Source organism: Melospiza georgiana, chromosome 8 (assembly GCF_028018845.1).
Source record: "Melospiza georgiana isolate bMelGeo1 chromosome 8, bMelGeo1.pri, whole genome shotgun sequence".
In the NCBI taxonomy this organism is placed as follows: Eukaryota; Metazoa; Chordata; class Aves; order Passeriformes; family Passerellidae; genus Melospiza; species Melospiza georgiana.
In genome coordinates, this window is record NC_080437.1 from 21,717,237 (window position 1) to 21,733,399 (window position 16,163).

The 16,163-nt window shown below is 52.5% G+C and overlaps 2 protein-coding genes across 2 annotated transcripts; both read right to left on the bottom strand.

The window, feature by feature from the left end:
- Positions 1 to 2,138: 2,138 nt before the first annotated feature.
- LOC131086376 (cytochrome P450 26A1) lies at positions 2,139 to 4,748 on the bottom strand. The gene is made up of 7 exons (XM_058029365.1): positions 4,560 to 4,748; positions 4,146 to 4,370; positions 3,769 to 4,056; positions 3,511 to 3,660; positions 3,051 to 3,185; positions 2,682 to 2,834; positions 2,139 to 2,489 (listed from the first exon to the last, which is right to left on the bottom strand). The coding sequence occupies exons 1-7, from the start codon at positions 4,746 to 4,748 to the stop codon at positions 2,148 to 2,150; spliced, it is 1,482 nt and encodes a 493-aa protein (XP_057885348.1). The 3' UTR covers positions 2,139 to 2,147.
- A 3,716-nt stretch (positions 4,749 to 8,464) lies between these two features.
- Positions 8,465 to 15,690, bottom strand: LOC131086398 (cytochrome P450 26C1). Its single transcript, XM_058029393.1, has 6 exons — positions 15,499 to 15,690; positions 15,200 to 15,424; positions 14,804 to 15,079; positions 13,016 to 13,171; positions 9,099 to 9,605; positions 8,465 to 8,827 (listed from the first exon to the last, which is right to left on the bottom strand). Exons 1-6 carry the CDS (start codon positions 15,688 to 15,690, stop codon positions 8,465 to 8,467), a joined length of 1,719 nt encoding a protein of 572 aa, XP_057885376.1.
- Positions 15,691 to 16,163: the final 473 nt, after the last annotated feature.

Genomic DNA, 16,163 nt, shown 5'->3' on the forward strand with positions numbered 1-16,163 from the left:
CCAGATGTCCAGACAAAATCAAATTAAGTATAAGATTTTTTTTTTCTTCCTCAAACATAAAAGCCATGCAAACTTGACTCAAAACCAAAAATTAAAGACTTGCATGTATGACCTTAGACTTACACTGTAAAAGCGTTTGTATTCTCCAGACAGCACTTGGGTGCCCATTCTTTATAAAAATAAAATATAAACTAAAATAATATGAAGACCATGCAAAAAGTTCCCATCTATAAAAGATTTTAATTAAAACCAAGCAAAACATTTAGAGAATATCAGCATCTATTTGGATTTGGAGAACATTTTGATGTTACAGAAGAAAATGTTAGTAAAGAATACCCGGACAAGGGTCCTGCTGTTTTCCAGACTCCAGTTCACCTCCAAATCAGGATCAAGGCTTGCAATTTTCCACTACTATATTGGCAATAAAGGGGTTTAAACTAAGGTTATTCATCAAGTCCCTGAGAAACATAATGGTACAAGAAGTTTGCACAGGAGAAAATATTTAAGATTTTAAACACTGTCAGGATGACTCAGGTGCAATTTAAAAAGAATGCTTTCTGGGGCTACAAAAAATTGAGTACAAAAAATTATTGATAGTTACATGTAGGCTGTGTCTAAAGCCATGTGTTAGACGCCCCCGTGTTTAAAATGCTAGCTGGAAACATATCAAATGCATTACAGAAATGCCCCTTTAAAAAATTCAAAACCTCATAGATGCTATTTTGGGCAACTGGTACCTGCAGCTATTTTGGGCAACTTAGCTTTGTCCTTAATTTTGATCTTGGGAGAACATAATAAAAAAGTGACTGTTTTCCAGAAGTAAACAAAAAATTTAACCATTCTATATGGTGCTATAAGTGCTCATGACACTGAATTACATTGGTTTACTTTGTAGATGTTTATAGAGCCACCCTATGTTGTTTGACTTTTGAGGGAAGACTAATAGGTGTAGTAAGCTGGGGTGGCCACAAAACCCCTTTTGGTTAAGCCAAAATAGGGGTCATGCCTAGGGCATTTTATCTGCCCTGCTTACACACCCCCGGGGAATTGCATCTCAACAGTTGATTCTCTGTTAATCAATTCACATTAGTGCCTGCCTTTTAGTTTTCACTTTGCTGAATTCCAGGAAAGAAGTTCTTCAACCAAATGCATGCTCTATCTCTCACCTAGTCAGAGCTGTTGCATTTTAAGGAGAAATAAGCAGATTTTATTTGCTCTACCAGCTGATAAGAGAACCTTCGTAAGTAAAGATTCATAACCAGCAAGCTCAACACAGAACAAGATTCAGTGGTGTGTTTACACAGGTCAGCACTAATATGGGAGGAGAGGACATTTGTGGATTTTTTTCCTCAACTAGCTCCAGAGAAAAACTTATGTGACATTATTCTGCTTTCCTTTTCTTTCTGATTTACTGTGGCTCAACATGATGTGCTTGATAAGGAGACCTGTAGCACTTGCTATCACTCCATGCAGTTTTCAGTGAGCATGCAGTTTTGTACTGTTCTTGCATTTACAGATAAAATTTATAACAATTAACTACTCACAATAAGCAACTACATGTGAAGGAGGGAGGAGTTGGGAATACAAAAATAGCAAATACCTCTTTCACAGAAGCAGATCTGGCTTTACATCCAAACCCTAGAGCCACATCCATTAAGTTACTCTCTAGCATACACACAGATCTTCATACAGAGGATCATCAAAAATAAACTTTATTGTCCAACTTAAAATTCACACATTAAACATACAATCTAGACACAAATAATACTGAAAACATTCTCAAACAATAACCATTTCAGATAATTTGGATGAGTAGCTAGTTACCATAGTTTTGAATGCTTTTTGGATATTTCTTATACATACACCATCCTGAAATGTCTTCAAATGCTTAGCTGGCCAGCTCTCAGTGATAGTTTTAAATAGGGGAAAATTTATTTCTATAGAAATAACATTATCTAATTATGAATCAGAGACCCATAATTGTAGTGCTTGGGGGAAAAAATATCATAGCCTCTTGAAATACTTAGAAGACATAAATAACTATTGTACATTTAAAAGTTTTAAATATTTAAAGGCCTTTGTTACTATAAAAAGTTACTATGTACATATTAAATGCTATATAGGAATCCATTTGGAGGGTTGAGCTCTCAGATTTGGCCACTGAAACCGATGAATTTGGTAGGCAGATTGTCCACAGGGTACACTATGGGGCCTGTTTTCATTGTAGGAGGTCCATTCAGCAGCTGCCAGTCACAGCTCCGAGCCAACTCCACTGTAAATATTTTTAGAAGGACTTTTGCAAACTCTTTGCCCACGCAGCTCCTCAAGCCCCCACCAAAAGGAATGAAACTGAACCTAGAGGAATCCTCTGGAGATGGAGACATGAAGCGATCTGGGTTAAATTCTTCCTTGTTGGTAAAGAGGTCTGCCACATCATGTGTATCACAGATACTGTAAATAACATTCCAACCTTTAGGGATTTGATAACCCTATAAAAAAAGAACAGAAAGGAGATGTGGAGCACCTTGCTGTGTTAAATAATGTGAAGTGACAGAACAGGACACATCAGTGCACCCCACCTCCCCTCCTGGCTTCCTGCAGGTCACTCTGAGGCAGACAGGCTACATGAACACAAAATACTTTGCAGCTGCTCTGAGGAGTCCTGCCCAAACCTTGCTTACATTTAGCTCAAGGGTCTTGAGTGCAATCCGAAATCCTCCAGGAACAGGCGGGCTCAGCCTGAGGGTCTCTTTGATGACACAGCCTGTGTACTTCAGCTGCTCCAAGACCTCCATGTCCAGCTGCTTCTCTTGGTTGGAACTGCACAGTAACCCCTAGAAAGGAAAATGCTGCCATGACATTCATGAACCACACAGCCAGGGCTCCTGGCACTGCAAAGCAGCTGCCCCTCAGCTACAAGCAGTATTTTTCTGCCACCCCTAAAACAGAGCACCACCTGGATCAAAGGGAGCCCTGTCTGGATATCTGTCCTGGAGGTACCTTCCTCCCACTGCCCCCTCCTGTGAAATGCCTCTGGGGAAGACACAAACCTTGACCTGCAGCTCTTTCCTCACTTTCTGCAGGACTTCATGGTGGAGCCCGAGGAAGGCGATCAGTGACGTGGCAGCACTAGCAGTGGTTTCATGGCCCCCGAACAGCAGCTCTGTGGCAGACTCCTTCAGCTCCTTACACAAAGGATAGAAGAGGCTTAAACCAGGCCTTGAACACAGTACCAGGCCCACTCAACCACTGCAATGCTGTACATCATTCCCAAACTGGAACAGACACCCAGGGGTCTGGATGGAGGTGGTTGGTGGTGCTCACGCTCCCTGTAGACATGTCTCCCCATCCAACAGCCTGACTGCAGCCTCTGCATCCTAGTGCTCAACACTAGCAGGTTTATTTCATGGAGAAAGAGAGCATCTCCTGCTCTCCTTTTTATTATCCACAAGGTAAGTGTGACATTCTTAGGGGGCATGAGAGAAAGAGATTAATCCGGGGGGACCTTACCTGCATGTTGAGCTGCTCGCCGTTACCCTGTGTGTGTTCCATCAGCAGCTGCAGCGCGTCCTTGTAGCCCCCCTCAGGATCCTTGCGGGCCATCTTGGCACGGATGTTCTCCTCGATCTTGGCATGGATGATGTTGCGTGCCCGCAAGCCCTGACCAAGCAGGAGGGAGAGCAGGTTGGGCCTCAGACAGTACTGCCATCCCTGCCCCCGATTCCCGCGCCCTGGCCGCCTATCCTGCTGGCCCGCCGTGAGCCTTACCCGGTAGAGCCCACTGAAGGGCACGTCAATGGGCAGGGAGAAGAGGTTGCGGATCATCTCCTCGAAGGCCTCGACCAGCTGCTGCTCGCCGTCGGGGCTGGCCTGGCGGGGCTGGAAGCCCAGCAGGATTCTCATGGCAATGCGAAACATGAGGCGTTTCACCTCGGGGTACACGAGCAGGCAGGGCCCGGCGGCGCCCAGCCACCGCGCCAGGCAGGCGCTCACCTCCTCCTGGATGACGGGCACGTAGTGCTGCAGGGCGTCCCGGGAGAAGGCCCGCATGATCACCTGCCCGAGGGGACGAGGAGCAACGGGACAGAGGCTCAGCCGCCGCCCCGAGGCGCCGCGCCCGCTCCCCGCCCGCCGTCGGCCCGTACCTTTTTGCGGTGCTTGTGCTGCCCGTTGTGGAGGTTGGAGAGGCAGCCCGAGCCCAGGATGGTCCGCACCGAGGCGGGCCACTGCACGGAGACGAGCCGGTGCTCGCCCAGCAGGATGTGCCGCACGTTCTCGGCGCCCATCACCCGTACCGTGGGCCGCCCAAAGAGGTGAGTCTTGTAGATGAAGCCGTATTTCCTGCGTTTCATCTGCAGGAATTTCCGCCTCTAGACAGGAGATGAGAGGGGGGAAACGATAAAATAAATTTTAGAAAGTATGAGAGGAAGAGGCAGGGAGAGCAGCTCTTTCCCACGGGAGCCTGTCAAAGTTGTCGCTCCTCTCCCTCCCCTGCAGCCCGAGGAGCTCTGGCTCCAGAGGGGCGCCTCTCCGCTCCCCGCGCCATCGCCTGGCCTTACCTGCAGCACCAGCTGCAGCGTCTCCCCGAAGAAGGGGAGCCCCATGGTGCCGGGGGGCAGCGGGAGCGGGCAGCTGGGGTCGCGGCTGCTCACGCAGTACAGGTTCCAGAGCTTGACGGCAGCCAGAAAGAGTAGCAGGGGCAGCAGAAAGGTGCACAGGGCGCTGGCGACCAGGGCGGAGAAGCCCATGACTGGGGAGCGACTCCCGCCCAGCCCCCCGGGAGCTCCGAGTGCGCGGGCTGGGCTCGCCGCGGGCCGCCTTTTATACCCTTCCCAGGTTGCTGCCCACCCCTACCTTGGTCCGATAAATTAGTTCACCCAAAGTTCATCTTTAATTGCGGATTGCGGCCTGGCTCCTCCCCTCGAAATCTTTAACTATTTGCTTTGCGTAGCGCATCCTACCCGCCGCAGACCGCTGCCGGGGAAGGAAAGGTGCTGTCGGGGGCCGGGCTCGCTGACCCTGCACCACGCTCGGTGAGTGGGCTGCGGGACGCCGCCGACAGCTGACAGCCGGTGGTCGGCCACCACCGCCTCCTCGTCTCGGATTTATCGCCGATGCTCGTTCGAGACCAGCGGCTGCAACCAGAAATTCCCGCGCCGGCACCCGGCGGTCCTGCTGTCCGGTCACCTACCCCGCGGCGCTGCCGCCCGGCGCCGATGCGCTCTGCGGAGCTCCTTCGTCCACCCGCCACCGCTGTCGGCTGGGAACGGCGATGTAGCGGCCGGACCCGGGAGACAGCGGGCCGGGACCGTGGGGCAGCCGGAGCGGACGGTGCCCCGTGCTGGGGCAGCCCGGAGACCCCCTGAGCAGAGCTGCCGGGGCATCGGCGGAGGAGCCTCCGCTGTCCCCTGGTTCACCTCGAAAGGCATGGCTTGTATTTCTGCCGGCCGTGGAGGAAGGAGCCGCCGGCAGCAGTCCGTCTCAGACTCCCGATGCAGGTTCAAGCGCGGGTCACCGAGGGAAAAGGAGGTGAGCGCGGAAAGGAAACACCAAACTCGCCGTTCCCAGCTCCTCTCCCCGGGATCCAGTGCCCACCCTCGCCTGAGGCTCTCCGGCATCCCGTCGGGGCTGCCGCGGCCGGGAAGAGGCGCTCGGCACGGCCGGGCACCCCGCCTGCAGCGCGGCGCGGAGGGGCGGGCGGGCACCGGCGCTGCTCTCCGGACGGGAGCGGCGGCTCCGGGCGGGAGGAGCGGGGCAGCGGGAGCGGGGCAGCGGGAGGGCAGCGCTGGCTGGGGCTGCTGCTGCTGCTGCTGCCGGCGCAGGAGCCGCTGGGGAAGGGGCGCCCGGCGCGGACGGCGGCTGCGAAGCGCGGAGCTCTCCGCCGACCACGGTTGCGGCCAATACACTTTTTTTTCTTTACCGTTTTTATCTTTTCCCTCCCTGTTACTTTTGCTTTCTTGTTCCAGACAAGCTCAATAAACGCTGGAAGTTTTGTATGTGTGTCTGTGTAGGGGAGAGGGAGATGTCGCTTTTAATTATTATTTTTCTAACAATCAACGCATCACACGAGACCCGCCCTCCTCTTACGATGCCTTGTTGGAGCGGGGCTGCCCGCCTGCGCAGCCCCTTGCCCAGGAGGGAGCCCCCCGGAGGGTGCTGACTGCCCGGTAGCCCCTCGGGGTTCGCCGCGGGCCCGGCCGGCGCTGGCCGGGAGCGGCGGCCGCGCCCTGACCCGGCGCTCTCCCCTTGCCGGGCGCTGACCTGCTTGTGACCTACAACACGGACCGTGACATCTGCGTGAACCCGGCCGGCAACCGCGCCAAGTTCACTGTCTATCAAAATAACGAGATACGGTGGCCTGAGCACCGATAATTGCCACAGGAAGGCTTTATTATCTTCCCAGCTGTGTATTCCCCAGCCATCGTCTTGAAAAGAATCAAATGGTAAAGAGTGAAAGGGATAATTAAAAACATCTTGGAAGGGGGTCAAGAAATTAACAGCCTAATATGAACAAACTTTGATTACAAGTAACAATTATTACACTTCATTTGTTAAATGCTCGTGTTTATCTGCAAACAAAATCGGTTTATCAGTTTCTTTTTGTTTCTTTTTTTTTTTTTTTTTTTTTAAACTAGATTCATGTTACATTTTTCAGCGGGCTTGCTGGCGCTCAGGGTAATTTTTAAGTGCGCTGCTGGAGGAGCCCTGACCTTCCTGCCCGGGGTGCCGGACGCTGCAGGCCCAGCCCTGCCCAAGTCCTGCCCGCAGTGAGACCCGGAGTCGCCTGCGGTCTCAGCCAGCCAGTAGCTCCTGCTAATTAACGTTAGTCATTGCCACTTGCAGCCACCATCTACTGATTTCACCTCTGATAGGCAAAAAGATTCACCTTTCAGGACAAGGTCAGGAGGGCCAGAGGCTCTGGTTCACTACACGGTCGACTTGCCAATAGCACTTAACTCAGCCCTGCAGTTCAACTTCTTCCAGATTTGACCTGTCAGGTTTGGGAGCCAGGTTTCTGTCCGAGGTAGCGTGGTGGTCGCTGCAGTGCCCCAGCACGGCCAGGCAAGGGGGATTGGCCAGGGCAAGGCCATCTCTAGCACCCAAGCAGACTGATGATAAGAGTTTCAGGAGCCTGGAGAGCTCCCCAGAGCCTTTCCAAAGGGACATTGTCTTTGTGCCATGTTTTGGCCCTCACAGGGCAAGCTGGTTCTTCACACAGAGCACACGGACACCACCAGGCATGGGGTGCTCTGGAGGGACAAGCAGGATTATTTTCCCACTGCATTCACACAGAATGCATGACAGTGGGGAGTAGAAGTGAAGCTGAAAGAAATTTATACACGTGTTGTTGTGGATCAAGGACCTGTGCCCAGCTCTGTTCTCAGTACACAAACAACAGGACTCAGTTAATTTTATTTTACATGGGAGAGAAATACCCTGTAGGGGTACTCAAAAGCCATCTACAAGGGTGCCCTCAGCACCCACGTTTAGCCTTGGGTATCACCCCCTGGATAGATGCATGGAACTGCTGTCCTGACACTTTTCCTGGCAGAGCTGGGCTGACAGAGGTGACAGTCAGTCTGGCCAGTCAGCCAGCTACCACAGGGCCCTGTGGCACCTTGCAAATGTCCCCTCTGCAATGTGAACAGCATCATCAGGAACAAGGGACTTCGTACCACAAATCAGACACATTCAGAAATGTCAGTTTTCTAAACATTTGTTCCCCAAAGCCCCCTCCCCCTGCGTCAGTCCAATCCCATGGCAGGCTGTGGCTGGGGAGGATATCCTGGCGGGACCTCAGAGATGGTTTCATGGCAGACCCCAAACAGCAGCTATGATGTGCAAAAGCACAACATACACAGCTGCTACTAGTGGGTGAATGAGACATATCCTCCTTGTGCCAGCTCTAATGGGAAGTGCATGAATGAGATTAAATATTTACAATAAAAACCACTTTACACCCTATTATTCTAGCTAGAGTTGATGCTGGGTATTGGGCAACTCTGGCTTGTGTTTTCCTGCAGAGCCCTCCGCCTCCCTCTTTTTTCATCTAAAAAGCTACAATGTGCAGGATGTTTCTCCTGCCTCTCCTATAACACACCTACAGGAGATAACCCTGGGAGTCTTAGCTGTGGGTCTGGGAGTTTTGCTCTCCATCCCTGGTAGCTGGAGGCCTGTATGGGGCAGGGGCTGACTGAGCCCCCATGGCACAGGCAGGCACCCTGCCAGCATCCTCAGCAGGTTTTGCCCCAGTGCTCAGGAGTGCTCTGCAGGACACCCTGCTGCAGCACCCTGCACACCCTACCAGCCTGTACACCAGGAGAAGAAAATAGAAAGACCTTTAAGGTTTTGTTGAGCAGTAACCCAGCAGCATTCCCAGCCTGGGGCAGCAGGGACCTGCTCCTGGCAGCTGTGGAGGGGCATCGGCCCCAGGGCTGAGGGGAGCAGTGCACCCCTCACCGGCTCAGGCCTCGTGGCCTCGGCTGGGCTGCAGGGGGTGGAAGTAGAGCTGCAGCCCATCATTGACAGGGTGCACGATGGGCACGGTCTGCATGCGGGGGTAGCCAGGGCTGGCCAGCTCCCAGCGGGCCGTGCTGACCAGCTCGATGGCCAGCAGCTTGAGGATGGCCTGGGCCAGCTCCTTCCCGATGCAGCTGCGGGCCCCTCCGCCGAAGGGGATGTAGTGGAAGCGGCCCGCAGCCTCCGGCCGGCCGGCGCCGAAGCGCTCGGGGTCAAAGCTGCCGGGGGCGCTCTGGTACACAGCTGCTGTCTCATGGGTGTCACGGATGCTGTACATGACGCTCCAGCCCTTGGGGATCTGGTAGCCCTGGGGAAGGCAGAGAAGAGAGAGGAGAGGGCTGTTACATACCTGTGCTACTGGAGGGTGAGCAGAGGGTGCCTGCAGACAGCCCCACTGCACTGCCCACCTGCTCTACAGTTCCTTTTCTCCCCAGCCCACCTGGGACTCACAGAGGCTGCTGGGTGACATTTCCCCTTGAGCTACACTGCCAAGCGCCACCACTGCGCGGGACACAGGGTGCTTGCTCACAAGGCAGGCAGCAGCTCTTTAGCAGCCTGCTGGAGTGCGGGACACTTACATCGAGCTCAAAAGTCTGCAGTGCCGTCCTGTAGCCTCCGGAGACTGGGGGCAGCACTCGCAGCACCTCCTTAATCACACAGTCCAGGTAGCGCAGGCGGCTCAGCTTCTCCAGGCTGATGTCTGCGGGGCAGTGACAGCTTTGCCCCGGCGGTGCCGGGAGCTGGGGGCCGGGGCAGGGGCTGCTCCGGGGCACAGCGGGCTCCAGCACGGCACTGGGCTGGAGGGAATCTTCCTCCACTGGGGCTGGGGGCTGGCTCTGCTCCTTGTGAATGTCGTTGGCCATGGGGCGGGAATGTGGTTTCTCTCTGTCCCTGCTCTGGATGGTCAGGGTGTCCAGGCAGGGTCCTGCAGGGCAGCACTCACTCTGCTGGTACCACTCATGGGACATCAGCTCCTGCCTTATTTTTTCAATCACTGAGGGGTGCTTCAATAGCAGGAGGATCAGAGAGGTGCTAGCACTAGCCGTGGTGAAAAAAGCAGCAAATATGAGCTCAATTGCTGATTCCTGGGAGAGGAGTGAAAATTACAAGTTTGAATAACATTTCAAAGAGATTGTGTCTCAGACTGTTCTCACCTTTTGCAGTTTTCGCCCCTGTGCAGGGGGTCCTGGCCCCCACTCTGCTCTCCCCAAACCCACACCCATCCTGGGTTGGCAGGGACCAATGCATTTCTGTATGAACTGGACATCCACTTGCCAAGGCACTGCTGCAGAACCACAGCTGGAATGAGTACACATTACCTCCAATCCAGCTCTTCTGAGCTTTCCTCAAAAGATTTACCAATTTTAAGGCAGCACTTTACCATGTACTATAGCACATTGAGTGAAGTACATTTCAAGTATTATGCTTTTTATCATCATCTGCCAATTCCCCTCTGCACCCAACTTTTACTTTTCTGTCCAGGCAGTGGATATGGGCAGTGGTTTATGCACAAATTTTAGATGTGCTGGCAGCTAAATGGGTTGTATTTGATCCATCTCCAGTTGTGACTGATCTTACCTGGGAGGGGACTCAAGGCAAGAGTCAAAAGCATGAAGGCCTCTGCTAGAGCAGGTCAGCCTGGGAAGTGCTGTAGCCAGCAGGGAGCACACACCAGGCAAAGGACTTGCTTGCTTTTCAAGCTGTACAGCCTGAAGCACAGCAGAGTTCCCAAAAGCTCCACAGCAGAGGTATCCATAACAAGTTAGGAAGTTCCTCAGCTCAGATACAGCACAGCACAGCCAAATCTGCAATGCGTGCCTTGTCCAAGGTCAGGAGTCCCCTCGCAGCCCCCCAGTCTTTGTGGGGCTGTCTGCAGGGTCTGTATGGAACAGCACTTGCCAGGCTGCTGGGGGCTGTTTGCAGCACCCTCTGACCAACTTTTGCAAATGGTTTCCCAAATGTTAAGGGTTGCCCATGGCATGACACATCTCTGACAGCAAACATAATGCTCAAACCTACAGCACCATCTGAAGGTGCCAGTGGCTCCACAGCACAGGGCTGGGAGTGCTGAGGCCAGAGACAAAAGCCAAGGAGAAGCCAAAGGGAGGAGTACCGGGAACTGTCCCCCTGGAAGGCCTGGGACCTGACTGGTATTACAGAGCACTAATGGCTCCAGCCCAGGGGCAAAATCCCACAGGGACACAGAGCAGTTCCCTTCCACATGACTGTGTCTGGACTTCAAATTGTTCTGACACAATCGGTTCTAAAGAGGTGAAGCCACAAACACAGAGAAGAACACTTGAAGGCTGAAGGTACTTGGATTCAAATCTGATAAAGTTAAGGATAATGTAACAAAGATGACTCTCTGCTACCATCCCTAGTGCCATATATTGGCTGGTCTAGATGCTTTGCCAAAGTGCAGCTCTCAAGGGCATCTTTCAGCTGAAATAAAACCCCTGGAACAACAGATCCCTGTCAGCCCCTATCACACCTCCTGCGGGCATTAGCAGGAATTTTTACATTCACAAGTAACAGACACAGATGAAAAGAAACCTCTCAGTTCCACCACATGCAATTAAACCCCAAGACATTTCAATAGCATGCAAGGAATTTAGGGCAAGCTCTTAGGTTTGAAATAACAGCCCTTATGCTCTTTGCATCAACCTCTGACAGTGCTGCTGCAGAACGTGTGTCACAGCTGCTGTCACAGCTTTCCCTCCCTGCCTCTGCAAGGCCAGCAGAACCAGTGACTGGAAGGCAGGATATTCCCAAGCTGCTTCATCAGTACGGTGCCTGTCCTGCGAGGCAGAATGGGCAGCATTACACCCAGCCAGTGACAGCATTATTATACAGGATGGGTTTTTTAAATGTTCGCAAGGTTTAAAATATTTTAAAACAGTATTGTTGGCAAAGCAACATCTTTTTAATGACCTTTACGTTTCAAGGGCCCTGGTGAGTTCATAGCAGCAGTACAAATCACAGTGTATTTAACAAAATTTCTGGGAAAAGTCTCTTTCCAGATCATTTGAACAAAAAGCAGATTAGTGACTAGTTTGTGCCAGTGTCTGAAGTGTTTGTCAAAGACAGATATATCCACAACTCTGAGACAGCTTTGGACTTTTTATCCAATTACACTGTTTCATTAAATGAGACCTCTACTACTGTTTTATTAGGGTGGAGAATATTGCCATAATTGCAAGCATAGGCAGTTCAGTCTGAAATTAATTTTGTTAAATACAGAAATTTTCTAACCATGAAGGTACATTACAACAAATGAATATGTTATAATTTGAATCAGCTGGCCCAAGGTTGCTGCCATGTCACTCAATCTATGTTACATTTAATATCTTCTTATTCCATTTGTGGTCAGAGTCAGGGATATGATGAGAGATCCTGAAATTATTCTTGCATAATATTAATGTGAATACTAACAGAGATTAATTCATCTTAATCAATCACATTTTGAATCTGTCAATTATTTTTTAAAATCACATTATAATAAAACATTGTTAGATTAAATAATGTAATAAATAATTGTAATAAAATTTATTTAGTAATATATACTAGTTCTAATTATATCTAATAGTTGCTCAAAGTTTTTCAAATATTTTAGATTTAGCGATTGCATTTTTACAAAATATTTATAAAACATTAGTCTTTGGATGGTTATCCTGACATACTTAAACAAATAGTAAAACTACCTTTAAACTATACTCAAATACTTTAAAATCATATCCAGCTGCTGTACCCATGCAAAACTGCTTCAAAACTTCTTGTTTAAATGCAATGCCATCTATCATTCACTGATACCATGTGATCTGGAACTATGAATGATGCAGTACTAAAGACAAATTTTTTTCCTAAGATCTTTGGCAAAACACTCACTTGGTGGTTTTGGCTCATTAAGGGCTCATACTGGGCTCATCCCTATGTCACAGCCATACATCACATTCTTCACAGCAATCCACAAGCTACATGATCGGATGAATGAGGAGGTGATAGGGAATGACCTGGAATCCATCGCTGCATCCCTAGACCTATTCTGGTTAATCACCTCAGAAATTTCTGGGCTCACAGCCCTGAGGAGTCCAGTGATGTGATCTACACCGTGCCCTAGGCTGGGTGCTGGGCTGTGTTTGAGAAGCACACTAGTAGCTCTGAATACTTCCAAGAGAGTGTCCTGGAGGTTACTGAGTGCACAGACATGCAGAGCCTTAACACAGCCACATAACCCTACCAGCACCCTACATCAGGCTAAGGCTGGTGGCCCTGAAGAGGAAAGGTAGAAGGGCATTCATTCCCTTTTAAAAGGTCCCTTCTATGGCAGAGACATAAGACTACAAGGGCATAAGAGTGTGCTGAGTGCAGGAGCTGGTGTCCTCAGCAGCTGGGGGTGGTCCCCAGCTCCCCACAAGCCTCCTCCTGGCCCTCAGCCCACATCTCTCAAACAGCCACTGAGTCAGGAGTGGCACTGCAAGGCAGAGGCTCTCCTTACCTTTAGCTCCTGCATGGTAAATTCTTTGCCATGCTCCTTGGCACTGTTCATTATGAAATCCAGAGCATCGCTGTGGTCTTCTGGGTTGTTTCTCTGCAGTTTTTCCTGTATAGCCTTCTCCATAAACTTATGTAGTATGTCCCGTGCTTTGATTCCCTGTGAGAGGCACACACAGTTCAGGAGAACCTTAGGAACTGTCCCCCATTCTAGAGAGACCAGGGGAACCCAAGTGTAGCAATCCTTAATCCCAGGACCTGTAACAGCAAGAACTGTTTAATCTGCTGCCCAGCTCCAGAGCTTTGCAAGAGGCAGCAGTCTGGGGGGAAATGCTGCACCTTCTGTTGCCTTGCTATTGTGAATCAAATGCAACAAGTCCCAAGAAACTCTCTGGGAGGAAAAGACAACAGTAAACCCATGCTACAAAGTTCAGAGGCATCTGCACTGGGCAAATCTACAGTTGTGTCAGGTCCAAAGGAAGCTTATTCCAAGGGAAAAGAAAAGGTAACAAGAAAACTGAGTCCAAACAGCAAGGCACAAATGGTTTTACATGGGAATAGTGGATAGACACATTAATCACAGTCAGCTCAGTTATGTTGCACTCCAGTGCAGCAAAACATTCCTGTAAGATCTCAGCAAGTCAAGTGATCAGCAATGCCTTTGCAACGTGGGATGATGGAGTCACACTGTATAACTCTCTATAAAAACGTCTCCTGCAAAAGCCACAAGGACCAGAAATTTGAAGTTAAAAATGGCCATGGCCAGATATTGGGAAGAAGATACAAAAGCTTAGATTTGAGGTGGGAAGGATTGGACAAAGTAAACAGGGCAGGGAGCAAGGTGAACGACAAGGGGACCTAAAGGCAAGTTGAAGATGTTGGTCGGGGGCCAGACAGGCTTTGGCTGACCTGAGAGAGGGCAGGGGGATGAAAGCTCCTACTGGTGACAACCTGCAAAGGGAAACTGGACAGGGAAAACAAGAGCTTTGATGAAGAGTAGCAGGGAGGATGGGGGAGAACTGAGATTGTTTGGGTAAGGTGATCCAAAAGGACAGAGCTCACAGTGGAAATAAGAGATGAGGGAAGACCTGTCTAAAGCAGACAGGAGACTTCAGCTGTGGTAAGAATGGAAAACCCAAAGCTAGAGGAGGGAGGAATGTGAGAGGAAGAATGGTACACAGGACCTATACCTAGAGCAGGAGTGTGGAGAGGCAGGCAAAGAGGGACAGAGCAAAGACAGGCAAAGAGGGACAGAGCAGCAGGGAAGAAACTGCAGGTTGAAAGAGGTGGAGGAGACTGTCCCTCTCCCTGGGCTGCCTCTGGGCTGCTGGACTACAAGGGACTGAGGACCATAAGCGGGCCTTAAGTTCTCAGCCTGCCTGACTTTCAGAGGAGGTGCTAAGCTGAGGTGTGCTGTGCCCACCTGTCCTTGTGCTTATGCCCACAGACGCCTCTGCCGTGGGCTGACATGAGTTCAGATCGGTTAGGGTCAGACATGATGGACTCACCAGAGGCAATATGTGGGATGAGGGAGAAGAGGAGCCCTATGCTGAATAATGAGCTGGAGCCAGTGCCCAGAGGCGTTGGAAGCCAGCCAAAAGCAGGTGAGAAGTGCAGAGAGAAGGGGATATGGCTGGGGTAGGTAAGACACCAAGCCCTCAGACCTAGAATGGGGTGTTGCAGATGTCCTGGCCCATCAGAAATGTCCCTTGGTGGACCTAAGGACAGGGGGTCTGTGCCGCCAGGGCCCAGGCGCTGCCCCGGGCAGAGGGAGCAGTGCAGGCGGCAGTACCTTGCGCAGCCCACTGAAGGGTATGTTCAGGGGCAGGGAGAAGAGGTTCTCCACCAGCTGCTCAAAAGTTTTGGCCAGATCCTTGAACTGCTTTTCCTCCAGGCGGAGCCCCAGCAGAATCCGAGCTGCAATGCGGAAAGTTAAGGTTTTAGCGGAGGAATAAACTGCGATAGAGCCTGGCTCCATGCACCAGCCCCGCAGCTCCCAGCTCACAACCTTCTGGATCCGCGGCAGGTAGCTCTCCAGGGCGGCACGGCTGAACACTCTGGCCAGGATCTAGGAGGAGAAGGGGGAAGAGAGGCAGGTAGTTAAAGCGGGGGGGGCACACACGCCACCGAGGCCAGGCGTGGGCGCTGCCTGGGCTGGGTGCCCTGTCAGGGTGGCTGTGAGGCTCACCTTGCGGCGCTGGCGGTGCAGGTCACCCGTGGAGCTGAGCAGAGTGTGGGAGCCCAGGATGATATGGGTGCTTTGGGGCCACTGTGCGCTGACCAACGTGTGCTCACCCAGCAGGATCTTGCGGATGTTCTCAGCGCCTGTCACCCGCACCACAGGCCGGCCCAGGAGGTGGGTCTTGAAGACATTTCCGTACCGCTCCCGCCGAGAGCTGTGGAAGCGGGAGCCCTGGGGACGAGCTGCGGGTCAGCCCGTGGCTCCCGCCAGCCCCTTCCACCCCGCCCCGTCCCCCGGCGCCTCACCTGGAGCAGCCAGTGCAGAGTCTCCCCGAAGAAAGGCCAGCCCATGGAGCCCTTGGGCAAGGGCAAGGCGCTGGCGCGGTCCCGGCTGAGGCTCCAGCGCAGCGCCCACAGGTGCCGGCACAGGGTGATCAGCAGAGCCAGGGCCAGCAGCACCAGCGCCGCCGCCTCGGGCCAGGAGTGCCCGGCCGGCATCCTGCTCCGGCGGCGGGGACGGGCCGGGTGCGGCTGTCAGGCACGGGGGGCCGGCGCCCCGCGACTCGGCTACGGGCGCTGCGCGACGGGCCCTGCCGGCTGCTGCCCGCCCGGCCCCGCTCGCCTCCTGCTGCCGGTTCGCCCCTCGGCCACATTTATATAGATATTGGCCACTTACGCCCGATCCACCTTCGGAGATGACGTATCCGCTGCATATTTAAGCAGCGCGGCCAAGTGCGGTGATTGGCGCGGGAGGGCCGGGGACAGCGGCCGAGGGGCTCGGGGCAGCCCTCGGGGCTGGGGGCCGGCGCCCCTCCCGCCCCCGCCCGGCCCCTCGGGGCGCCCCGAGCCGGAGGCGGGACGGCCGCTCCTGGTGCGGGGCACCCTCTCCGCCCCGCCGGCAGCTCCCGGCGCCCCCTCGGGCCGGCCTGCCCAGGTAGCGAGTCCCGTCCCGGGCTCCCCCGACCAGGGAG